General features: G+C 58.2%; 1 protein-coding gene across 9 annotated transcripts; it reads left to right on the forward strand.

Moving 5' to 3' along the window:
• Nucleotides 1-5,569: 5,569 nt before the first annotated feature.
• On the forward strand, nt 5,570-23,935 carry ATP13A2 (ATPase cation transporting 13A2). 9 transcript variants are annotated; one of them, XM_053660164.1, is made up of 29 exons: nt 5,570-5,776; nt 10,814-10,908; nt 11,021-11,203; nt 11,720-11,778; nt 11,949-12,075; nt 12,298-12,374; nt 13,555-13,632; nt 13,834-13,903; nt 14,686-14,820; nt 14,913-14,979; nt 15,057-15,188; nt 16,030-16,185; nt 17,405-17,515; nt 17,602-17,648; nt 17,745-17,933; nt 19,044-19,250; nt 19,738-19,833; nt 19,916-20,075; nt 20,193-20,313; nt 20,427-20,551; nt 20,759-20,919; nt 21,042-21,158; nt 21,271-21,350; nt 21,640-21,792; nt 21,871-21,967; nt 22,691-22,914; nt 22,999-23,150; nt 23,276-23,445; nt 23,532-23,935. In XM_053660164.1, exons 1-29 carry the CDS (start codon nt 5,767-5,769, stop codon nt 23,664-23,666), a joined length of 3,534 nt encoding a protein of 1,177 aa, XP_053516139.1. In that variant the 5' UTR covers nt 5,570-5,766; the 3' UTR covers nt 23,667-23,935. The 9 variants fall into 9 exon arrangements, with proteins under 9 accessions (XP_053516139.1, XP_053516144.1, XP_053516140.1 ...); XM_053660169.1 differs by having other exon boundaries at nt 14,713-14,820; XM_053660165.1 differs by having other exon boundaries at nt 12,301-12,374.
• Nucleotides 23,936-25,221: the final 1,286 nt, after the last annotated feature.

Consider the following 25,221-nt stretch of genomic DNA (forward strand, 5'->3'; position numbering starts at 1 on the left):
TTCATAAATAGCCCCAGCTGGTACAGCTCAGTGGATTGAGCACGGGCCTGTGAAGCAAAGGGTCACTGGTTCGATTCCCAGTCAGGGCACATGCCTGGGTTGCAGGCCAGGTCCCCAGTAGGGGACACATGAGAGGCAACCACACATTGATGTTTCTCTCCCGCTCTTTCTCCTCCCCTTCCCCTCTCTATAAAAATAAATAAGTACAATTTTTTTTTATCTTTTGGCTTTGGCTGGTGTGGCTCAGTGGTTGAGCACTGGCCTACATACAAATCAGGGGGTCGCCGGTTCGATTCCCAGTCGGGGCACGTGCCTGGGTTGAAGGCCAGGTTCCCAATGAGTACATAAGAGGTGGCCGCACGTTGGTGTTTCTCTCCCTCCCTTTCTCTAAAAATACATAAATAAATAAAAACTTTTCAAAAATAGAGCCTGATGCAGTCCGTGGGTAGCTTTCTACTTTTCCGTTTTTTTACTGTAAAACCCAAAATGTACGATGTTAGCCGCTGTAAGTGTGCAGCTCCACGGTATCTCATACACGTACGCTATTGTGCAAGGTTCCATCCCCGTTAAACCCTGACTCGCCAGCCCCCTCCCCGGCCCCTGGCAGCCAGCAGCCAGTAATACTTCCTGTTTCTGTGACTGACTGCCACATGAGGGGAGGGACACTGAGTTTGGCTTTTTGTGACTTACTTTCAGTTAGCATGAAGTTCTCAGGATTCATTCATGTTGTAGCATGCGTCCGAATTCCCTCTGTGGACGTAAAGGGGTTCTATGGAAAGTCACCTCACAGAGCGATGTGATCATTGGTTGCTACCTGGGCAGGTCACGCCCTGTCACTTTCCCTGCCTTAAGCCAGCCCTGACCATCGTCCCTCTGCATCCAGGTTAACACGCCTTTGCAATGCCCCCTTTCAGACCCCTCCCTCCTAAAGCACGACCACCGCTACAGAGCACACACGCTGAACTATCCTGTAACTGGCTGGCTGCCCCACTGATCTACTGAGTAGTCTTCCTCACGTTCCTCCTTAATGCGTAAAAGCCACTGCAAACTCTTCACTCTCCAAAGCATTTATCTCAGTCTGTTGAGATCTTGCTTCCAGGGGTAACTTCCGTTTGAGTCAAATTTTTATAAAAATCCTCTACATGTTTGGATAGTCTTAGATGGACACCTGTCTCTTTAAGGCTGAAGAATACTCCGTTGCATATACATACCATGTTTTATTTATCTTTCGGTCCCTGGACGGATGCGTGTGTGTTTGTGTGTATAAAATGTATTTTCTGCCTTAGCCTTTTTAAACACTGATTACCTGCTCTAGGTTGTAGATGCACCGTAACTTACACAACCATTTCCCCTGCTATTTCACGTTGGGATAGACCCTATTTTCACTCTTAGGAATGTCCCAAAGCTGCTTTTTAAGTGGTAGCAGTGAAGTCATGCAGGGAACAAAGGCTGCTTGTGTCAGGAGGCAGGTGGCTAAGGAAAAGGTCTGACTCACTGAGAATGAACCCGGTAAGGGTTTCTGGCTTTAGCTTTGCAGATCAGACGCCTTCACGGTGGTGTGGCCTAACAAGCTAGTGTCGGCTGCCTTTCTGGCTCTTTAAAGGGGAGGTTCAAAAGCACTACTCCCCAGCACCCCCAGGGGAAATGCTGGTATAAAGACGAACAAGATCTGTTCCCTGCCACCTAGGAGGAACCAAGGTTGCTAAGGAAAAAGGAACAAGCGTTGAATTAGGATTTTAGAGAACAGGGCCTTTGCCCTTAAGAACAGCATCTCAGAATTCTCAGCCACCTCACTAAGCCGTACACAGTCCTGCAGTGCTTCAGCTCAAAATTCGAACAAGAACTGAAAAAACCTCAGGCAGACTCCCGTGCCACGTGCAGGGAGGACAGTGGGGCAAAAGCCACACCTCGTTGATTTCCTTGTTCTGTTCCTCGGTCAGCCTCAGGGAGGTCACATTCTTTGGATTCAGGAAAATGTGACTTCGCTTCTAATCTAGATCTGTAGGGAAAAACAGGTTTTTCTCCCAAATACCTTCATGGCTGGTAAAGAGGAATCCCGCACCCCCGGGAGGGGGTGGTGGGCAGCTGCCACTTCAGAGCAGTTTCATCAGATGTCACGTTTGCAACCGTCGTTCACTCTTGCTCTGTTTAAACCAGCTAAATTGGGATATGTTGTCAACTCAGAGTGTAATTTACTGCTCATTTTATCTTTGCTTGTATTGCAAATGGATGTTCTGTTTCAACAGTCACAAGGACTCTCCTAGGAAAACTGCAGACCTGGCCAGAGAAAGATGGTATTTTATCCTTTAAAATAAAAAAAAAAAAAGATTTTATTTATTTAGAGGAAGGAGAAGGGAAAGAGAAAGAGAGGGAGAGAAACATCAATGTGTGGTTGCCTCTCATGCACCCCACACTGGGGACCTGGCCGGCAGCCCAGGCATGTGCCCTGACTGGGAATCGAACTGGTGACCTTTCGGTTCACAGGCCCAAGCCACTGAGCCACACCAACCAGGGCCACACATCTCTTCTTAACCAGCCTCTGGGCACTACTGAACCCCAGTGCCCGTTTTCCCATAAAATGGGAATTAACAGCGTTCACCTCTCAGAACTGTGGCTGTAGTCTAAATGACAATAAATGTAAGTTCCCGCAGAACAGAATGAAAAGAAACTGAACATGTGAGGCGATGGGTGGACCGATGCGGGTTACAGGGTGCAGGTCTGGCGAGTCTTCATCTCATACACTTCAAGTAGCTCACAAGTTTGTCGGTTATACCTCAATAAAGCTGAACATTTCAATGAATAAATACTTAGTATATATTAATTATCCAAAAATAGGTGAAAAGCATCTAACCTGCAGTCAAGCAAATGCCCCATGAACTCAATTTAACTGCTCGGTCTCCAACACCTATTGTGCGAAAGACCTTCTGCCAACGGCTGCAGGGACTAGGAAGGTGGGCCGTTCCCAGCCCTCCCGGCAAGCTGGGGTATTTCTGGCATGGCGGGCCACAGGTAGAGACAGCTCGTTCAGAGGATGGATTTTCTGTGCAAGGCTAGTGATGCTCGTGTTTCAGCTCCCGTGACACCCTCACACGGGCTGCTCAACTGTCCCCCAAATTCTCTTCCAGCGCCTTCTCTTCTTCGTCCAGGAAACTCTGAGAGGAACCGCTGAAACTCCACTTTGTGTGTCCAGACAGGCAAAATCTTGTCACGGGGTTTGTCACTAGGTAAGAAAGTCCCTTTTGTTGCAAAAATGTAGTGAAATCTCGAAAAATAGAGAAGTGAGGCAATGGTCCAGCGTGGAGAATAAGCCAGTCCAAATGAGTGTGAACTGTCAAGCCTTTGCCAGGCATTGCATGTCCTTCCTGTGGATTCCCAAGAGAGCAGCAGCCCTGGAAGGAAAGCTCCTCCTGCCATCCTGGCCCACAGGTGTCCAGGCGCCCAGCCCGCAGACGGCTCGGTGACCACACACCGAGAGCCACTTCCCCAAAGGTAAAACTTGGGTGGCTAGCAGGGCCTCCCACACACATCCTCTGTGGTTTGGAGGGAAGCTTCCTCTGGCCTCTTGCCCCTCAGAGGTGATGGGCCAAGGGGGCAGGTCCTTTCCAGATGGCTCAGAGGAGGCAGCCTCTTCAATACCAGGTGGCGTTAACAATACAAAGGGTAAGGGGACCAGTCTTGTGTGCAGCCCCCAAGCCCCCTCTTTTATGAAGCTTCTAGCCAGCACCAGGGCCCAAAGAAAGTAACTGGCTCTATCACACACCTGCCACATCACTTCAGCCTCGAAACAGCTTTCATTTTAAGAGTGAGGAGTGCGGCTCACACGGCCAGAAAGCAACAGACGCACATCCGTACCGAGGTCTCCCTGCGACCTGGCCCTTGCTGTTGCGCCATCCCGCCTCTTGGCAAGGCCACCTGAGCGAGTCAGCTTTCTAAATCCAGCCATCCTGCCTGGCCTGCGGCGTCCGGTTCCCCTGGTTACCTAAGCAGTCTACAGGAGATTGGGCTAAGCCCTGGGGGGGAAAATGGGGACTCTGAGAAGGTATACCTAGTCTGTCCCCACTGGAAATGTCTTCCGCAGAGGAAACAGGTCTTCTCACCTGAACTGAGTGAGGCCAGCGCAGCCACCCCTCCACCCCCTGCTGCTGGTCAACCTGCTCCCAGAGAGCAGCCTGCCCCAGCTCAGCAAATGGCTCCACTGTCCCCGGGCTGCTCAGACCAAAAACCCTGGGCGCCCTCTTTGACTCCACACATCCCTGTACCTCCTCACCCCATGCGTCAGCAAGTCCTGCAACACTTCTTCACCATATGTGTTTACTGGGCCCTTGGTATGGATCAAGTCCGGCCACAGACATCCCTTCTTCCCTTCCTGCGGTCTGTCTCCCACCCTTACTCTTCATCACAACTCTGACTCCTTCCAGCTCTTTCCCCAGTAAGTTGCTGTGGGAGTTTTCCGCTGTTTGCCTTCAGCAGCTCCCAGGGGTTTCATTCACCCTCCTGTTCCCGCAGCTGCTAGAGCGGTGCCCAGCCTTCCCCAAGTTCCTACTGGATGCACGATGGGTCAGGCCCAGCCTTGTCCTCGGCCCTAACCCAGTCCTTCCCTGGTTTGCCCCAGAGCCTGGGGTCTCTGACCCACCCTCCACCTTTCCAGGTCCTTAGTCCAGAGGCCACTGACCCCCAGGGTCAGAATACCGTGTCTGTGCCTGTCCCTGTGGGGCCACGTGATGACTGCTGCGCATAAAGATGAGGCCTCTGGTGCCTTTCGGGGGGCCTCCACGCACTCCACCCGTGTACGTGTCTGTGGGGCGTGCTGTGAGGTGAGGCTCCTGGGGTCTGGTTTACACCTTTGCTGTTTCCGCTGCGCATCACCGCAGAGCCTCCCTGTGCTCGCACACACGCCCGTGAGGCCCGTCTGACCACGCACACCACCCCGCACAGGTGTGTGTCCCTCTCAGACAGGCACGAGCAGTGCCAGGCGCGGTCGTTCCCGAGTGCTTCGCATCCTTCTTCTCGTGACCCTCCCAGCGACTCTGCAAAGTAGGTGTTGCTCATGCCATCAACACCGTCCAGGTGAAGAAATGAGCCCCCACACCCAACAAAAAAAAAGAAATGAGGCCCAGAGAGGCTAACGGTCTGCCCAAGGTCCCACAGCCTGGAAGAGACTGAAGCTACCCACACGCATAGTCCACAACCACTGTGATATGCTGCTGGGGCGGACTCCGAGTGGCAGGGCGTGGTGGGTGGGGGCGGGTCGCTCCGTCTGTGTTTCTGTCACACCACAGTGTATGTCAGCATCACTGTGTGTATCTGTGTGTTGCGTCTGTGTCCTGGGAGTCTATGTGTGTGTCTGAGGTTGTTGAGCGTGTATCTGTTAAGTGCCACGCCTCTTCTGTTTGTGAGTCGGTAAGGCGTGGGAGAATTGCGGTGTACTTGCGTTTGTGCGTCTGAGGCTCTCTCTGCGCGCGCGTGGTGGTGGTACAGGGCAGTAGCGACTGTCTCTGCGCATGCGTTGGAGGCGGCCTAGACTACAAGTCCCGGCAGACCCCTCGGCGCGGCGGGCAGACGTGCGGCCGCAGTGGGAGGGGCGGGGCTTGAAAGCGCTCAGAACTCGACTGCAGCACCTTCCCAGCTGACGGCTGCAGCAGGTTTTGAAGTCTCCCCGTCTCTCCTCCGCCCTCCACCTCGCGCCCTCGCTGCGGGGTATCTGGACGCCTGGACCCAGGCCAAGGACCGCAGCGCCGGGGCCGGCGATGAGCGCGAGGGACCAGCATGAGCGCAGGTGAGTGTGCGGCACAGGCCCCCCAGAAACCGGGCGCGGTCCCGGGCCACCAGTCAACACAGCAGTTATGAAGCGACACCCCACTGAGGGATCGCGAGCCAAGAGAACGGCCCCGGGGGCGTCGCACGCCTGGCCCCTCTCCCGTCACCGGGGAGTCATCCCTGGGGCCCTTCACAGAGACGCCAGGAGCCAGCGGATGGCGCGGCACAGAGCCGTTCCCTCCCCTCCTTCCTACACTCCTGGGAGAGGAAGCTCCCGGTGCCTGTGCAAGGGGTCATTGGGGGCCCGCGGGGGGGGGGGGGGGCGGTGCGGGGGGGGGGCGTGGAGGCCGCAGCATCCGGGGCCTCTGGGCAGTCTTTCCTCACACTCCCGCATACCTGAAACTGTCCTGAGGCACAGAATGCCTCTCCCATCCACTGCCTCAGGCCCCCAGAGGAAACCTATGTACACCCCGGTCCAAGGACCGCCCACACCTTCTGCGTTACTCATTACAGGCTTCCCAGGCCCGTCCTGCCCATAATCTAATTTAAATCCCACCTTCTGACCTGGGGAGCCAGTAGAGCTTTCTTATTCAGGAAGGTCTCTTCCCCACGTGACTTGCTCAGACCCCAGACCTCAGCAAAGGGCCCACCAGGGCTTGAGCCTCCTCTCTACAGCTGCAGACCCCTGGGTTCAGGTCTCTCCTTCCCCATCTGCCCTCTCAAGCCCCACTCCCAAAGTCTAGAGTGTACCCACGGTAAGGGAGGGGAAAGGCTAGGGAAAGATGGCCCCCTGGACTACAGGTAAAAGTATTAGGGTGCTGTTGGCAGACTCCCTGGCCCTTACAGCCTGGCAGAGGACAGGAGCCTCTGGCCACAGGGGAACCACAGCGAGGCGGGAGGCAGCCCTGCCTCCCCGGGCAGCTGTCATGTCACCAGCAGGAAGCTGGGGGCTTCCGCAGGAAACTAGAGGTTCCCAAATGGCTTTGACTCCAGCCCCCTTGTTTGCAGTGCCTGTAGTGTTGCCTCAGGGCCACAGAGTCAGGCTGGGTGGCTTTGGCCCTGGTCATCAACCTGTCTCTGCCTCCTTTAAATTGGGATCTTAATCCATGCTTTTCCTGTGGTGGCTATGGGGGGTGTAACGTGTTCATTCAGACCCACTTATTTCCAGCGTCTCCGCTTTCAACTCATATGACCCTGGACAAGGGACTTCGAAGCTTTGTTCTTCAGTTGTCCCCATCTGAGTTGTAAGATGGGGATAATAGTCCCTCCCTCAAAGGGTTATGCACAAAGATCAGCCACTTTTATTCAGAAGAGTGATATAATTATCATGAAAGTTACCTGGCCCCATGCAGCCTGCCTGTGCCTGCTCTGGGCGGCCTGAGCTGGTGGGACCAGAAAGATCAGACACCTCCCTGCCCTTCCTATGACATCCCTGGGGAGACCGAGATGTGACTAGAGATAAATAAGTACAACAGTTTGTATCCTATGGGAGAGAGTGCCCTGGGCTTGACCTTGACTAGAGACCAGAGTTTTCCACGGTTGTGACTTCCTCCTTCAAGCTCCTCTCCCTTCTTCCTGAGGTGGACTGGGAGAGCATCCATGTAGAATGGCAATGACTGGTGTGCGATAGATCCTGGGGGAAGTGAGAAAGTGAGGGTGGCACAAGATGGTCACTGGCAGGGCCCTTCGGAAGGGGCTCGCACCTCTGCACCACGTGGCTGACTGGCCCGGAGCTAGCAGATGGGCACAGTGACACCGGGCACCTTCATTTCCATGTGAGGTGTGCAGGCATTTATCCATCCATCCAGTGAATAGTTCCTGAGCCCCAACCTTGTCCCAGGAACTGTGAGCGGGATGGCCGATGACCCACACGCAAGCCTGATGTGGTGGGTGTTGGTGAGTGGGGGTGAGATGGACAGAGAGGATTTGGAGTACAACAGGCCCTTTCCAGCTGTGAGCCAAGTCTGTGCGCCTCTCCAAGGCTTGGTTCTCTCAGTTGTAAAAGGGGAGAATGTGCAGGATTGTTGCAGGTTCAGATCAGGTCAGCATCAGCAGGGTGGTGTCTGGGGTCAGCCCAGCATGCTGCAGGCTTCTTTCCCATCCCCCGTGAGTCGTCTGCCTGAGGGTTTTAAGGCACTGGGAGAAGCTGCCTGGTGCGCATGTGGGAGCAGTGGCACAGCTGTGAGGTTTTAGGCTGGGTGCCAGGAAAGTGGGGCAGGGGAAGCCTGAGAAATGGGTCAGGGCACGGCCACACCTCCCTGGTAGGGAAGCCAGCAGCTACCGGCCTGTGCAAGCCTAGGCTTCTGGAACCTCAGACACCCCGGGTGGCTCGCACTTCCTCCTCTGCCAGCTGCTTCAGGGTTATGATTCCAGGCTTTGGAAGTGGAAGCCCAGAGAGCCCAAGGTGCTTGCCTTGAAAAATGCAAGTAAACAAACAAACACAGCTTGCTCGTAAGAGAGTCAGGACGCAGTTACTATGGAGGTGATGATGGTCCTGGGGGAGAGCGTGGACCCCTAGAGTCACACTCCCTAGATCCACAACCCACCCCTTGCTGGCTGCATGGCCTTTTGGGACACTACCTGCCACGCTCTGGGCCTCGATTTCCTCATTTGTAAAATAGGGATAAAGTTAGTGGCTGCTTCATGGGAATAAATGAATCCACAGAGGTAAGGCCCTTGGAGCAGGGTCTGGGCTGTGTCAGCCCCTTGTAACCTGAGGTACACTTTCTCCTTACGCCACAGAAACGCCCAGAGAACAGCTGTAAGGCAGGAGAAATGACCCACCTGCCCCGATCGGAGAGATGGTCCCCAGGGCAGACGAGGGACTTGGGCACAAAAGGCAGAGAGGATTCCAGGAGCAACTGGGACTGTGGCCTTTTGAAGTAGGGCAAGAAAAGGGCTGTGGCTTGTTGGTGGCCAAGGACCCAGCATTGCCAGGCAGACTGTCAGTCGTCCTGAATGTCTGCTCCTCTGCCCCCCAGGGCAGGAGCCAGCCTGAGTTTTCCCCAGGCCACACCAGAGAGCAGAGGGGCCCCAGGAAAGGAAGGAAGTGAAGCCTCTACAAGCTTCCTTCACCTGCTGGACTTGGCCAGGACTAGAGTGTGAAAAGGATGACCCACCCTGCCGAAGGCACCTGGGCCAGGTCTCTGCCCCTCTGGCCGTGAGTAGACTCCTGGCCAGAGACCCCCTGGTTGAGAGCTGCAGGCTGCGTGTGCTTGTGTGCACAACCGTGTGTCTGACTTCTTGGAGCTGGTGGCTCCATTGTTTTCTGAGTCACCTGAGTGGACAGAGGCGGGGCTTGAGCTAATTTGGTTTTTGAGTCGTCAGGATGGGAGAGGCTTCAGGAGGTGCAGGGCACATGCCGTCTTCTCTGAAGTACCCATGCGGGTCCCAAAACCACAGGATCTGGGCTCTGAGTCCCTGGCTCCACCATTTACTTGGGGGTCTGCGTCTCTGAGCCTCAGCTTCCTCTTTTATGTAACGGGGAAAGTGGATCCCCTCATCATGCGGCTAGAGGGTTAAATGAGTCCATTTGTGTGGAGGCTTAGAGCGTTCTTGTCACCTGGGAAGTACTTACTGGATGCCGCCTGCTCTGATTATTGCCATTACCATAGTAATTATTATCACCATCACGAGCAGGGAGATGTGGGGGCTGGGATGGGAGACAGACCTCCTGGTCTGATGGGGACTCCGATGGGGACCCGTGGCCTCAAGCTGCAGGGTGTTCCTGGGAGGGAAAGCAGAGGGGGTAAAGCCCCGCAGCCTGCCGGCCCGGGCCTGCATCCCTCCACTGTCATGAACTTGTTTTGTGTCATCTTGGGCAAGTGACCTAACCTCTCTGAGCTTTGTTTTCTTCTATAAAAGGGGATAGTGATTGTGCTTACGTGTCAGGATTGTTGTGTCAACCACATAAAAAGAGCCAGGAGTGGCATTTGCACAGCCAAGGTTGACCCCTGCGGGTTGCCGTTGGGCCCAGCAGTAGAAGCCCAGTGTGTGGGGGCAGAGCCCCCGAGGGCCTGGGATCTCGTGACAGTGGTAGTCACCTGGGCTTGTTGGGTGGGAACTTTTAGGTCAGGCCTCTGCGGTCCTCTTTTTGGGGAAGGAGAAGGCGGGAACCCAGGAAATTAGCAGGCTGCCCAGCTTCCCCACCCCTCTTAGTGACATTTTCAGAGGCTCCCATGAAACATGCCTTCCCTCCGCCATAGCTCCAGCTGTCTGGGGAGGGACCCGGGCACCTTTATGTATGACAGCTGTTCACATGGTCCAGGGTCACAGTCAGAGGAAGCCCAACAGAGGCTGCCCACCCCCTTCAGGGCCCCAGGACACCCGCTGTCTGCCTGCCCTGCTAGGACCACAGCTCCGCAAGAAGGGAAGCAGGAGAAAGAATTTCTGCAACAGCCTAGCGCTTTTCCCAGAGCCTCAGTTTACCCATCTGTAAAGTGTGGGTGATAGCAGGGCCTTCCTCACAGAAAGGACCCTGGGAGCTGTTCAGCAGGGCCCTGGCACGGGGTAGCTTCTCTCCACAGTCCTGGGGGCTTGCGTAGCTCACCCTGCATCTCCAGCCCACCCCCAGTGTCCGGGTTCCTCCTCCCGCCGCCCGTCTCACCTTTGGATGGGGGCCGCCCTCAAAGGCATGCCTGACATTTTACCCGTCCAGACCGGGCTTCACAGCATCTCCTCACCGCCAGGCCTGTGCTGGGCGTGAGCACTGGCAAGCAGCCAGTCCTTCCCCGCGGGTGGGGACCAGATGGAAAAGTGGGGCACAGAGCGCCCAGGAGGCTAACAGCTGGGTGTGCGCGCACTGCAGAAGCTCAGGGTGCTCTCCAGGCCCCGTCCCCTGATTCTGGGCCCACGCCCAGTCAGAATCACCAGACACGGAGCAACCGAGACTCTGTGAGTGCGAACCAACAGACCAGCCAGATCACAGGCCCGGGAGGGCTGGCGCTGTGGGCTCTGTGGCACCAGCTTATAACACTGCGATGATGCTCGTTGTGTTTAAAGAACCAGGGAGAGGAGTCCCCTGCCCCCAAGTGACCTTCGCTTTCTCTGTCCACAGACAGCAGCCCTCTCGTGGGCAGCACGGCCTCCAGTTATGGGACCCTGACGATCGGAATGCCTCTAGATCCCCTCAGCTCCTCAGTTTCATCCGTGGTACGTGGGCAAGAGAGGGGCAGGCAGGACCCGCCCTGGGGTGCCCAGACCCTGGCTTCCTCCTCAAGTCCTGCCCCGACCTGACCCAGGCCTTCTCGCCCTGTGTCCACAGAGGCTCAGCGGCTACTGTGGGAGTCCATGGAGAGTTATAGGCTATCACGCCGTGGTCTGGATGATGGCAGGGGTCCCTTTGCTGCTCTTCCGGTGGAAGCCGGCGTGGGGGGTGCGCCTGCGATTCCAGCCCTGCAGCCTGGCCCTCGCCGAAACACTCGTCATCGAAATAAGAGACAAAGAGGTGAGAGGCCAAGCTGTGGCGGCCTGGAGCTGGAGGAAGGTGGCGCTGGGTGTGGGTTGCGGGTGGGGACCCTCGGGTTCTCGGCCTCACCTGGCCACTGAATATCTTGTGCATCTTGTTCTGTCTAGACCTCAGCTTTCCCACCTGAGCAGTGGGCGGAGGGGGCAGGTTGGGTGGTTCCTGAGATCATCCATATTCTTTCTTTTTTTTTCTTTCTTTTTAGGTTTTATTTATTTTTAAACAGAGGGGAAGGGAGGGAGAAAGAGATGGAGAGAAACATCAGTGTGTGGTTGCCTCTGGGAACCTGTCCCGCAACCCAGGCATGTGCCCTGACTGGGAATCGAACCAGCAACCCTTTGGTTCACAGGCTGGCACTTAATCCACTGAGCCACACCAGCCAGGGCATCATCTGTATTCTTGACCCCTCCTCCTCTTACGGGGGTCACCGGGCTGTGAGGAGGGGCTTGGGCAGGGAGGGGGTCTCTTCGGGACTGAGTGCACACCTCCCCGTTCCAGGATAGTTCCTGGCAGCTCTACATCGTCCAGGTGCAGACTGAGGCCGTCGGCGAGGGCAGGTAAGGCAGCCCCACTGCCCTTTTCCGGAAGGCCCTGTCCCCCAGGCTCCCCACCCACAAAGGCTCTGACCCGGCGCTTCCCACCCCAGGGACGGAGGGTGGCTCCGAGGGCATGAGAGGTGCTAGGGCAGCTCCCAGGGCTCTGCAGTAACCCCTGCGCCCCTCCCCAGCCTGGAGCTGCCCCCGCAGACCCAGGCGGAGGACGACCGGAGCCAGGTTGCTGTGGGGGCGGTGCCGGAGGGTGTGTGGAAGGACACGGCCCCGCTCCACAGCGACGCAGAGGCGGTGAGTGGACAGGTGGGTTCTGAACCTTGCCCCTCTCTGAGGCTTCCTGACTCACACTCTGCAATGGTGAGGGGTGGGAGGGTCTGCGGTCTCCAGGCACCTCTGGTTCTGTCATCCCCGACGTCCAGGGTGCTGACTAACCACCTCTACACCCCTCTCCTGCTGCTCTCCTGTGACACTGGTCGCTGCCCCCACCCCACACGAGCCCAGCCTCTTCTCCCTCCCTCCCAACAGCAGGTGCTGCGGTACTACCTCTTCCGGGGCCAGCGCTACATCTGGATGGAGGCCCAGCAGGCCTTCTGCCAAGTCAGGTAGGGGGCAGGGCCGAGGCTCACAGCAGTCCCACAGCAGTGCTGGGTGCTGCACGGAGCAGAGGAGGGGGCAGGAAGTGGCCTGGCCTGGGCTCCCCCCCAGCCTGTGCTGTGTCCTCTGCAATCACGGGCATGTCACAGAGCCTCTCCAGGCCCCGGGTGTCTACAGACAAGGCAGGGAGAGAATCCCTGCCTCCTGAGCGTATTTCGAGAGTGAAGTACATCAGTGTCTGTAAAGCTTGGCACAGCCTCTGGCTGAGGTGGAAACACTGGACTCAGACCGTCTGTTTGGGGTCTGGTCCCAGCTCTGCCACCTACTACGTGCTTGACAAATGTGAGCTCCCAACACATCTGAGCTTGAGCCCCAGGAAGCAGACCCTGAGACAGGGGTTCAGTGCAGAATGTTGGCTCGGAAGGTGATCCTGGGAGCCCCTGGGGAAGTGAGGCGGGAGGGGCAGGCTGCCAGGGGACTGGTTGTCGCAGGCACCTGGAGCTCAGTCCCCTTGGGGATCTCTTTGATTCCGTGTAGAGCCCATACCTTGGGGTGCCCTCACCCAGAGTGAGGAGGCCAGGGTCCGTCCCTACCCATCACCTGCCTTATCGGTTGAGGGCTGCTCCTGGTGGCGGGAGATCACTGCCCACGAAGTGCAGAATTCGCGTCCTCAGGAGCAGCCCTCAGGTAAAGGCAGGTATTGGCAGTAAACTTCTGCGTCGTTCAGAGAGGTGAGTGCCAAGCGGAAGTGGCGGTGGCACCAGAGCCCTTGCTCCCTAAGGACAGCAAAATTGGCCGACAGGTTTGTCACTTAGCACGAGCGGGCACGGCCCAAGCACTCTGCATGGCCCACCTCCCTGAACCCCCCTGAGGCCTTGTGAGGTGGGCACTGTCGCCGTCCCTGTGTTGCAGAGGAGGAGCCTGAGGCACAGAGGGGTTAAGGGACTACCGGGGGCATCGTCACTGCTGTTGTCACTGTTACGAGTGACCGTTTCTCTACTCTCTCTCCTTGCTGAGAGGGTTGGGGAAGTTCAGGCCTGATCAGAGGAACCAGAGGAGAAAGTAACCCAGAGTTAGTGACGGACCCGCTTTGTCCCGGAGCACAGTGTGGCAGAAGTGGGCCAACAGGGTGGGGGGTGCAGAGCTCAGGCTGCGTCACCTGCACAAGTGCCCCCTCCTTCCCTGCAGCCTGCTGGACCAGGGCCGCACGTGTGACGACGTCCACCATTCCCGCTCTGGCCTCAGTCTCCACGATCACGCTGTGAGGTGCGTGCTGCCCTGGACCAGAGGGGCCCTGAGAGCCGGGGGCACCTGCCTCGCCCCCCCAACCCGGGCTGTTGCCTTCTTCCAGTCACCTGCCTTCCCTGGGCCTCGGTTTCCCCAGCTGTGAAGTGGAGGGCTTCAGGCACCCCCGGAGGGGCCAGCTGCCACTGCCCCCTTCATCTGATACTCGCCCTTCTCTTGCAGGAAGACCATCTACGGCCCCAATGCCATCAGTATACCAGTCAGATCCTATCCCCAGCTGCTGCTGGATGAGGTAAGGCTGTTCGCAAGCCTTCTCTGGGCCACTTCCCAGTGGCAGGCCAGGCTAGCTGTCCCCTTCTCACAGTAGAGTCATCTCAGACCCAGCCCCCGTCAGCTCCGGGCGAGGAACTGGGGCTTCAGGTGCAGGCTGGAGACTAGAGGCCAAGAGGCAAACCCACCGCCTGGACTCCTGCTCTCTGCCAAGAGCCTTTTCTGTGTGTTGTCCTCTTCATTCTCTATGGCCCCACGAGTGGGGACTCAGAGCGGGGGCACTGTTCACATGTAAGGAGCCTGAGATTCAGGGAGGGGACGTGGCATGGCCAAGGTCACACAGGCACAAAAGGAACCAGCAACCCTGACACATCGAGAGGACAGTCAGCATCCCAGCCCTCTGAGCCTGGAGCAGCCACCTGGGAAAGTCAGAGGGGTCTTGGAGGCTGGTCTGATGTGAACTTTAGTCAGCCACTTGGGAACTCTGTGGGTTTAGGCAAGTGACTTAACCCTCCCGTGCCTCAGTTTCCTCATCTGTGGACTGGAGCTGATGGTAGCATCCACCTGGCGGAATGCTCATCACCGTTGTGTGGCACTTAGATGAAGTGCTTCTCTGGGGCCTGGCATGTGAGCGCCATGTCCTCTTTAGAGTGCAGAAGCTGGGGGCTCGAGGGACCCCTGCATGGGGCTGACCTGGAGGGGGGCTTGGCTGTAGTTCTGCAGCCGCTGCAGGGTTCTCTGCTCCCTGTGGCTGGGCTGCCCTGGGGATCAAAGGCCCTGACACGCCTCCCACCCCTCCCCCAGGCACTGAACCCCTACTATGGGTTCCAGGCCTTCAGCATCGGGCTGTGGCTGGCTGACCACTACTACTGGTACGCTCTGTGTATCTTCCTCATCTCCTCCGTCTCCATCTGCCTGTCGCTGTACAAGACCAGAAAGGTGGGTGGGGTGAGGGGGTGGGGTGGGGCGGGGCAGGTGGGTCCCCACGGGGCTGCCGCCCACCCACTCCCTGCCTGTGCCCCTGCTCACAGCAAAGCCAGACCCTGAGGGACATGGTCAAGCTCTCCGTGCGGGTGTGTGTGTGCCGGCCTGGGGGAGGTAAGAGCTGGGGGAGAGGGGGCTGGGGGTGGGGGTGGGGGTCCCTAGGCCATGCTGAGGCTTCTGCCCTCCTGCAGAGGAGGAGTGGGTGGACTCCAGCGAGCTGGTACCTGGAGACTGCCTGGTGCTGCCCAAAGAAGGCGGACTGATGCCCTGCGACGCAGTCCTGGTGGCCGGCGAGTGCATGGTCAATGAGAGTGCTCTGACAGGTCAGCCCACGCGCCTGGCCCGGAGTCTCCTGCATGTCCTGCCCTGCGCCAAGCCCCTCCGTTGCGTGAGAACTTGCAGCCTGAGTCCCCTTTTTTCCTTGCTCTCAGCTCACAACCCGGGCGTCAGCACTCACTAATTCTGCGCCACTCGGGCCCTCAGTAAGAGATCGCCACTCTGCCCGGCAGCGGGCCCGGGGCTCTGCAGTGCTTCAGCTCCCTCATGTCAATATCTTTATTGTTCGAATTATTAAAATGATGCAGCTTGTTACAAAACAATTCCAGCAGAAGGAGAGTTCCCCCACTCCGCCCCCACTGTGTGCGTGTGCACACTCCACTCTCCCGACAGACAGCTCCTGGGGGCTGGCCACTGGCACACACCTTTCAGGAACGTGTCGCTGTGTCTTAGGTCTTTGCCTTCCCTGAGCCTCAGTGTCCCTCATTGTAAGTTGGGGGCAGTGGTTTTTTTCACATGTGATTATGTTAAGTTAATGAGACCTGGGGCTGTCCTGGCTGGTGGTGGTCCAGTGGGTTGAACGACAGCCTGCAAACCAAAAGGTTGTTGGTTCGATTCCCAGTCAGGGCACGTGCCTGGGTTGCAGGCCAGGTCCCTGGTTAGGGGTATGCAGGAGGCAACCGATTGATGTTTCTTTTGCACATTGATGTTTCTCTCCCTCTTGTTCTCTTTCGCTACCCCTCTAAGAAATAAACAATATATTTTTTAAACATGAGACCTAGGGCTGGTGAAACAATTCTGTGCATGACTGGTGGTCTTGTTGGCTGGACGGTGGGGGGGGGGGGTGGCATGCAGGCCCTCGTGAGCCTCACACCACATCCCTGCCAGGGGAGAGCGTCCCGGTGCTGAAGACAGCCCTGCCAGAGGGCCCGGTGCCCTACTGCCCAGAGACCCACCGGCGGCACACACTCTTCTGTGGGACCCTCGTCCTGCAGGCCAGGGCCTTCATAGGACCCCACATCCTGGCAGTGGTGACCCGGACAGGTAGGAGTCGGGGAAGCAGGGAGGGATGCCGGGCCCAGCACCTAGGAGAGGGGTGACGTGGGACAGGTGGACTCATCGTTGCCACTGCCCTGCTTGGGGTTGGCTGAAGTGGGCAGGGACGTGGCAGGCAGGAAAAAGCCCAATCCCTAGGAAGGGAGCCGTGCTGTGCAGGAGGCCCCCTTACCCTGGTTTCAGTGACCTGCAGTGAGCAGCAGCCCGAAAATAATAAATGGAAAATCCCAGACATAAACAATGTGTTAGTTCTGAGTTGCATGGTAAACTCTCATACCATCCCTCTCTGTCCCACTGGAGACGTGAATTATCCAATATACTCATGCCCCGTATTTTGCCCACCCATTATTCACTTAGTAGCTGACTTGGTGGTCAGATGGACTGTCGAGATACCGCGATGTTTCCCTTATTTGACTCAAGGGTGACTCAAGTCACCCTTATTTGACTTAGTAATGACCCCAAAGCACCAGAGCAGTGATGCAGGCAATTCGGATATTTCAAAGAGGAGCCGTCAAGTGCTTCCGTTAAGTGGAAAGGCCCAGGCCTGTGGGGGAAGCAGCATCTATAGGGTTTGGCACTACCCACAATTTCAGGCTTGCAGTTCCGGTCTTGGAACGTGTCCCCTTGGGTAAGGGGGGGCTGCCGGACAGCTTCACAGGTTCTTGCCACATGGGAAGAGGACCCAGTGTCACCAGATCTGACTTACTCATTGAGTTTTAAAGATTCTTTTTTTAATTTATTTATCTTTAGAGGGGAAGGGAAGGAGAGAGGGAGAGAAACATCAATGTATGGTTGCCTTTTGTGCGCCCCCTGCTGGGAAGTGGCCTGCAACCCAGGCATGTGCCCTGGCTGGGAATCGAACCTCGATTGTCTGGTTCTGAGGCCTGCACTCAATCCACTGAGCTATACCAGCCAGGGCTTTGAAAGACCCTTTCTTAAAAAAAGACTTTATTTAGTTATTTTTAGAGAGAAGGGAAGGGAGGGAGGGAGAGAGGGACAGAGACATTGATGTGAGAGAGAAACATCAATCATTTGCCTTGATCAGGGACCAAACCCGCAACCCATGCAGGTACCCAGACCAGGAATCAAACTGGCGACCTTTTGCTTTTCCTGACGATGCCCAACAAACTGAGCCACACTGGTCAGCAGGGGAAGACCCATCTTGACCTTCAGCGTCCCCTGCCTCAGCTTTCTTGTGTCCTCACAGGGTTCTGCACAGCTAAAGGGGGGTTGGTGAGCTCCATCTTGCATCCCCGGCCTATCAGCTTCAAGTTCTACAAACACAGCATGAAGTTCGTGGCTGCCCTTTCTGTCCTGGGTGAGTGTACCCTCTACGCTACCCTGCTGTGGTCCCCAAGGCTCCATCCCAAGCCCCACTGAGTGAGCCCCTCGCTGTCTCCCCAGCTGTCTTCGGCACCATCTACAGCATCTTCGTCCTCCACCGAAACCGGGTATGTAAGCCAGGGGGCCAGGTGGGGGCTGCCGGTAGGAGCCCAGGGCCCATGCAGCCTGGCCGCTGGCATTCACAGTGCCCCCTGCCCTGCCAGGCGCCAGTGAATGAAATTGTGGTCCGGGCTCTGGACCTGGTGACAGTGGTGGTGCCGCCCGCCCTGCCAGCTGCCATGACCGTGTGCACGCTCTACGCCCAGAGCCGGCTGCGGAGCCAGGGCATCTTCTGCATCCACCCGCTTCGCATCAACCTGGGGGGCAAGCTCCAGCTCGTGTGCTTCGACAAGGTAGGGGCTGCGGGCGGGGCTGGTATGGGGCAGGGGCCTAGGTGCCATGGCCAGGCCTCCGCACCTGCATTCTTCACTCAGCAACATTGACTAAGGGCCTGCTGGATGCCAGATGCTGTCTGGGGGCAGAAACATTCAGAGGAACTCCTCCTCCCTAAGCTACCACCCATATCAGGCTCAGATAAAATGTCTGAAATCATTAACTCATTTGTTCGAGAATCACTGAGAGCCTACTGTGTGCCCAGTGCTGCTGGGGATCCATCCATGACCCACACAGCGGTCACCCTGGACATGGATGTGTGTACCGCCCCCACCAGAACAAGTGAACCCGGGAGCACAGAGAGCCCCGGGCGGTGACGGGTTTTAGGAAGGAAGTAAATCGGATACCTGGTGGGTGATACATGGGGGTCCCTCCCTTAGAGAGCAGGCAGTCAAGGAGGGCTCCCATGATCAGGTCCCTGGTGACCTCAGTGAGGGGTCATGGACATGTGGCAGCCCCCAGGCCAGGGAGATTAGGGAAGGAACCAGTGGGCTCCTTGGAGGAACAGACCATGTGCTTGAGGCCCGAGGAGCATTCGGGAGGAGATTAGATGTTATTTTGAGGGCAGAAGGGACTGTGGATAGTTTTGAATAGAAAGGTTGATGGACGATCAGATTCCTAGATCTCCCAGGCTAGCAAAGGAACTGACATGTAACAGATGGCCGTGTGGGAAATGCAGGCGTTCTTTCATTCATTCACTTATTCAACAATTAAATTAAGCGCAGTACGCAACCGGGTCTTCTCCCTAGTACCGCAGTGAACAAATGATGGGGTAGTGAAGAGGCCATGGGTGGGAGCCCACGGCCAGGACCACCTGGCCCAACCATAGGGTTACAGAAGACTTTCCGGAAGAAGTGATGCCAGACAAAGAAACAGCAGGGATTGTGGGGGGCCAGTTGGCAGAGAAACCGAATGTGTAGAAGCCTAGAGACGAGAAGACCTCTTCTGGTTCCAGCTCTGGGTCCTGGGGCTCCCATGGGACCTGCCTGGCTTGGGGTGTGGGCGCCCAGCCCAGCAGGGCACAGCTCATCCCGGGCCTCATGCCTGGCCTGCCCGCTTGCCCCCTGCAGACAGGCACCCTTACTGAGGATGGCTTGGATGTGATGGGTGTGGTGCCCCTGCAAGGGCAGGCCTTCTTGCCACTGGTCCCAGAGCCCCGCCGCCTGCCCATGGGGCCCCTGCTCCGAGCACTGGCCACCTGCCACACCCTCAGCTGGCTCCAGGACACCCCGGTGGGCGACCCTATGGACCTCAAGATGGTGGAATCTACTGGCTGGGTGAGGAGGCCAAGCAGGTCAGCCCCCTGCCTCTGGGCAGCTGGGCCCTAACTAAGCCCACCTGGTCTTCATTCTAGGACTTCCAGGGTGGTCTCTATTATGCCCATCGTCAGTAGTAACAATGACCAAGGCCACATGTGCAGCACCTACTATGTGCCAGCACTCTGTTGTGCATCTGTTTTGTGTACTCCTCCCAGTAGCCCTAGGAAGGAAGCTTAAAGCCTCCTTCACAGGGAGGAAACTGAGGCTGAGGGGGATTTGTAATGACTTGTCCAAGGTCACCCAGCGGCAAAGCCAGAGTTTGAACTTGGGTCCGCCTGACCCCAAAGCCCACATTCTGTTCTATCCAGTCTCCCATTAAGGAAGTTTTTAATAAGTTTCACTTGACTCTCTCCTGCTGCCTCTCTCCGTGGGCCAAGGATTGGCTGCCCCAGGCCAAGCCAGCACCCAGGCCCTGTGATGCCAACCTTCTCTGCCTGCCTCCCAGGTCCTGGAAGAGGGACTGGCTGCTGATGTGGCACTTGGGACCCAGGTCTTGGCAGTGATGAGACCTCCAGTTCAGGAGCCCCAGCGCCAGGGCCTGGTGAGCTGAGGGGAAGGAAGCCTGTGGGGTTGGAGGGGAGGGCTCCACAGGTCAGCCCCTCAGCTGCCCTCCCACCCTGCAGGAGGAACCCCTGGTGCCGGTCAGCATCCTCGGCCGCTTCCCCTTCTCATCAGCCCTGCAGCGCATGAACGTGGTGGTGGTGTGGCCGGGCGCCGCACAGCCAGAGGCCTATGTCAAGGGCTCCCCAGAGCTGGTGGCTGGCCTCTGCAGCCCTGAAACAGGTGAAGGGGGCGGGCCATACATCCTCTGGTCAGCCTTGACACAGAATAGGGTGGGCACCCAGTATCTGTCCCTGCGCCAACCTTCCTGTCCTGGTGATATCCGTCTCTGCCTGGCAGTGCCCACCAACTTTGCCCAGGTACTGCAGAGTTACACCATGGCCGGCTATCGCGTCGTGGCCCTCGCCGGCAAGCCGCTGCCCATCACACCCAGTCTGGAGGCAGCTCAGCAACTAACCAGGTGGGCCCTGGGAACCAAGCCTCAGGCAAGGGCAAAGGGAGTCCTGTGAGCGGGCAGGGCCCAGAGCTGGGGGTGGGGCCTGCTCGCTCCGTGACCTCTGACCCACCCTGCAGGGACGCAGTGGAGCAGCACCTGAGCCTCCTGGGACTGTTGGTCATGAAGAACCTGCTGAAGCCACAGACGACACCAGTCATCCAGGCTCTGCGGGGGACCCGCATCCGCACCGTCATGGTGACAGGTACCCTAGGCCTGCTCAAGGCACAGTGCCCCTTCTGGGCAGGGAGAAGGGACCCAGCAGCACTGCCTGGTAACCTGCCTGAGTCAGTCCAGCCGGTCAAGGCAGATGGATTCTGTCCAGCCTCGATTTTCCCTTCAACACGTGTCGGGGTGAGCATGGCCCCCCCTGGATGGCAGCTGGACCCTGACCTTGACCCATGTGCTCCAGGGGACAACCTGCAGACAGCAGTCACTGTGGCCCAGAGCTGTGGCATGGTGGGCCCCCGGGAGCGGCTGGTCATCCTGAGCGCCACCCCCCCTGAGCGAGGCCAGCCTGCCTCCCTCGAGCTCCTGCCGGTGGAGTCCTCTGCAGCTGTGAACGGGGTGAAGGTGAGGCTGACCGGAGTTCCTGCAATGCACCCCACCCGCGCCCCCGCCCCCGTGTCACCTGACCCAGGCCCCAGCAACCTGGGGTGGCCAGGGGCGCTGAGCTGAGCTTCCCGGGCCTGCAGGATCCTGACCAGGTCTCAAGCTACAGCGTGGAACCAGAACCCCGCTCCAGCCACCTGGCCCTCAGCGGGTCCACCTTTGGTGTCCTTATGAAGCACTTCCCCAAGCTACTGCCCAAGGTAGGGTTGCCCAGCCTCCCCGCACCTCCCCCTGCTCTGCTCCCTCCTCTTGGCTGCCGCATCCCTGTCCTGTGGCTGCCTCAGCACCTCTCCCCTCTCCCTGTGCCCCCAGGTCCTGGTCCAGGGCACCATTTTTGCCCGCATGGCTCCTGAGCAGAAGACGGAGCTGGTGTGTGAGCTGCAGAAGCTTCAGTGAGTGCGCACAGGGAAGGGGTCTCGGAGGGACAGGCCAGCCCATGAACCCCTGCCTCTGACCTCAGGCATTAGAGAACCATGGCCCTCAAAAGGAAGCCACTTGAGCTGTCCTGGGGTTCTCATGCCAAAGTAGTAACTGCACCCATTTCCTGAGCACTAGGCATTCTGCCTTCCTTGTGTTCTGCCAGCAAGCCTGGGAGGTGGGCGGGGCTCCATCACAGGTAAGGAGGAACCTCCCAGGCTGAGCCTGCTGTGAATCTGGACCACACCTGCCCCCCTCTGCCAGGTACTGTGTGGGCATGTGCGGGGACGGCGCCAATGACTGTGGGGCCCTCAAGGCGGCCGACGTGGGCATCTCACTGTCCCAGGCCGAGGCCTCAGTGGTCTCGCCCTTCACCTCGAGCGTGGCCAGCATCGAGTGTGTGCCCATGGTCATCAGGTGAGGCGGCCGGGGCCCATAGGCAGGGGCTGGACCATCAGCCAGCTTGGGCCCCTAATGTTTACACCTGTCCCCCAGGGAAGGCCGCTGCTCCCTCGACACCTCCTTCAGCGTCTTCAAGTTCATGGCCCTGTACAGCCTGACCCAGTTCATCTCCGTCCTGATCCTGTACACGGTGGGTGCCTGCATCAGGCCGGGGGGGGGGGTGACGCTCTGCGGTAGCGTGAGGAGCCTGGCGGGTCCTGGAGTAGCTGGTGTGGCCTCAAATCCCGCTCCGCCCCTGTCTAGCTGTGTGGCCCCAGTGACTGCTGAGCCTCTGGGGCCAGGCTGGGATGAGAGGACAAAAGCACAGAACCTGTGGGTCCTCAGAAACGGGGCCGGGGGCGGTTCTGTGCTAACACATTGTCCCTGCCTTCAGAGCTCCCCGTCTGCAGGGGACACTGCGGCATGGCCCAGGCAGTGGCGGGGGGATGCAGAGGTGGGAGCAGGGCAGAACCGAGGCCCTTGCCCCTTTCTCATGGGTCCACCTCCACCTGTTTCCCTGAGAGAAGAGGCATCTCACCCCCTCTGAACGCGTGTCCCTGGCCCCCACAGAAAGCAGGGGACACTCTGCAGCCATGCTGATCTTAGACTAGAGCCTGTCCTGTGCCCGTCTGGAGCCTGGGGCTTCCTGTGGGCAGGAGCTGGGCCCTCCATTAACCCAGTGGCTCCACAAGGCAGAGCCTCAGTCTCCCCTCCGCTGGGCCTTCCCCACTGGTCTGAGGAGCTGCCCGTTCAGAGTTAGACCCCCCAAGGCCAGCAGGGCTGCCACTCCCTCAGACTGGGAGAGGGGCCCCCAAAGGCCAGAGCTTTCCAACCAGGGGCTCCTGTTCCTTCTGCCCCTCCTCCCCTGCCACAGATCAACACCAACCTGGGTGACGTGCAGTTCTTGGTCATCGACCTGGTCATCACCGCCACAGTGGCCGTGCTCATGAGCCGCACTGGGCCGGCGCCAGTGCTGGGGCGGGCACGGCCGCCAGGGGCCCTGCTCAGCGTGCCGGTGCTGAGCAGCCTGCTGCTGCAGGTAGCCCTGGTGGCCGGCGTGCAGCTGGGGGGCTACTTCCTGACGCTGGCCCAGCCCTGGTGAGTAGGGGGCCCACCCCCAAGTCCCCTCCCACCCTGTCCTCCATGCGCACATTCCCTGACCCCTGGCCCCTATGCCCTCAGGTTCCAGCCTCTGAACGAGACGGTGCCCGCGCCAGACAACCTGCCCAATTACGAGAACACAGTGGTCTTCTCTCTGTCCAGCTTCCAGTACCTCATCCTGGCTGCAGCCGTGTCCAAGGGGGCGCCCTTCCGCCAGCCGCTGTACACCAACGGTGCTGCTGCATGGGGGGGGTGGGGAGGTGGGCACCGGGAAGGGCGGGGCTGGGGGGTCCCAGTGGGCCAGTGTGTGCATGTTCAGGGCTGCCCTGGCTTGACAGACTCTTTCCCCCTCCCCCAGTGCCCTTCCTGGTGGCCCTGGCGCTCTTGGGCTCCGTCCTGGTGTGCCTCCTCCTGGTGCCTGGCCTCCTGCAGGGGCCACTGACACTGAGCAACATCAATGACACCTGCTTCAAGCTGCTGCTGCTGGGCTTAGTTGCCTTCAACTTCGTGGGGGCCTTCTTGCTGGAGGTGGGGCCTGCTGCGGTGAGGGGCTGGAGGGGCTGGGGCTGAGCCACAGCCGCCCCCTCCCGCTGTTCTGTTCCTCTTCTCTGCAGAGTGTGCTGGACCACTGCCTCCCAGACTGCTTGCGGTGGCTGAGGCCCAAGGGGGCCTCCAAGAAGCGTTTCAAGCAGCTGGAGCAGGAGCTGGCTGAGCAGCCCTGGCCGCCACCCACCGGGCCCGGGAGGTAGTGCGTGAGCCCTGTCCAGCGCTCTGGACCCTGGATCTCCCTTCCTCTGAGCCACGGACTGGGGCCCGTCTCCAGAGACACCACTGCCAGCCATGAGCTTGGCGGTTGTCACACTCTTGCCCCAAGTCTGCCCAGGACAGCCCCTCCTGCCTCCACTTGGGGAAATGTTAACTCTTGTCCCCTTTTCAGACACCCCACGTAGAGACAGCAGCCACCAACCCCACTCAGAGCTGCTGTCAGCGTAGCAAATAAAGTCACTATTTTACTGGCTTGGTTGTGCCTGTTTCCTGCCTGGTGCTACTGAACCAGCTGGTGGATCCTGTCGTGGGTCTGCTCCCAGCACCTTCCCCCACCATCCAGTAGTAATATTTCTGGGTTGAGTTTGTGCCTGGTGCTCTGCTAAGCATTTTAAAGCATTGTCATTTAGTCCTCACAGCAACAGTGGACTGCTCTCCCCATTTGACAGATACAGAAACTGAGGCTTAGAGGTCACACAAGTGGTCATGGGTGGGGCCAGATTGCTTTGACTCCGGTATCTACTCTCTTAACCTTCCTACCCTCCTGCAGTGGGGGGTGGGCAGGGCAGGGGCAGAATGGCAAAGGACTTGCCTCAGACCCAGATAGCTGCTAGTGCCCAAGAGGCGTGTGACTGGGGCTGTTCCCATTCCCCCCGCCCACCCCTCACATCCGGGGATGAGTTTGTGGTCCACTCACTTCCTCCCTCAGATGAAAATCCAGGCTCTGCCTACACTGCCCATCGAAACCATGTGCACTGCCCCTGTCTGGGCACAGTGGCAAAGCCCTGCGCGGTCATCTGGCCCATCTGTGCTGGGCAGGGGAGATCAGGAGACGAGGCCGATTCCTGCCCTCCGAGGGCCCCACCAAGCTCCCTTGCAGAAGCCCCAGCGTCACCCCCAGTCCTGCCCACGTAAGAGCTCGGGAGATGTAGAATCACACTGAGGACAAGGGACACGAGTGTGAGAAGGAAACTCGTAATATCAGGTGCATCCACAGACCTGCGCTGGGTTCTCAGCCATTAGCCAGCAACAGTTTGGGGTGATGGTAGCTGTTCAAGCGGAGTCAGGACACCGTGAGAGGCCTCAGTTCAAATCCCTCCTCCATCCTTAGCCGATGATTCATGCATTTATCGGGCAGTCATGTGCCAGGCAGAGGGGCTGCAGCGGTGAACCAAAGATAGCCTTTGCCTGCATGCAGCTCGTAGCCCAGGGTGAGAGACAGGACAGTCAGGGAAGGGGCAGACCTCTAAAGAGCACCCATACCCACTCCCCCTCCCTGAGTAGCCGCCACCTCTGCTTGGGTCCTTAGGGCCAGGGTCGTGTGTAGGAGCAGCAAAGAGGATCTGGAAGCAGGATACAAGAGTATGCAGCTTTGGGTCCTCAGTTTCCCCCTTTGTGAAGAGTAGGGGATAGGATTCCTGCCGGGCTGTTTCCTCTCCTGCCCTAGTCGGGTTGTGCCTGGCAGCAGTGAAGTGATAAGGGAGGGTACAGGGGCTGGGCTGGCCCTTGGAGCCTGTAGCACTGTAGGTGACAAAAGCC

Source organism: Artibeus jamaicensis, unplaced genomic scaffold, assembly GCF_021234435.1.
Source record: "Artibeus jamaicensis isolate MK-2021 breed Jamaican fruit bat unplaced genomic scaffold, CSHL_Jam_final scaffold_847, whole genome shotgun sequence".
In the NCBI taxonomy this organism is placed as follows: domain Eukaryota; kingdom Metazoa; phylum Chordata; class Mammalia; order Chiroptera; family Phyllostomidae; genus Artibeus; species Artibeus jamaicensis.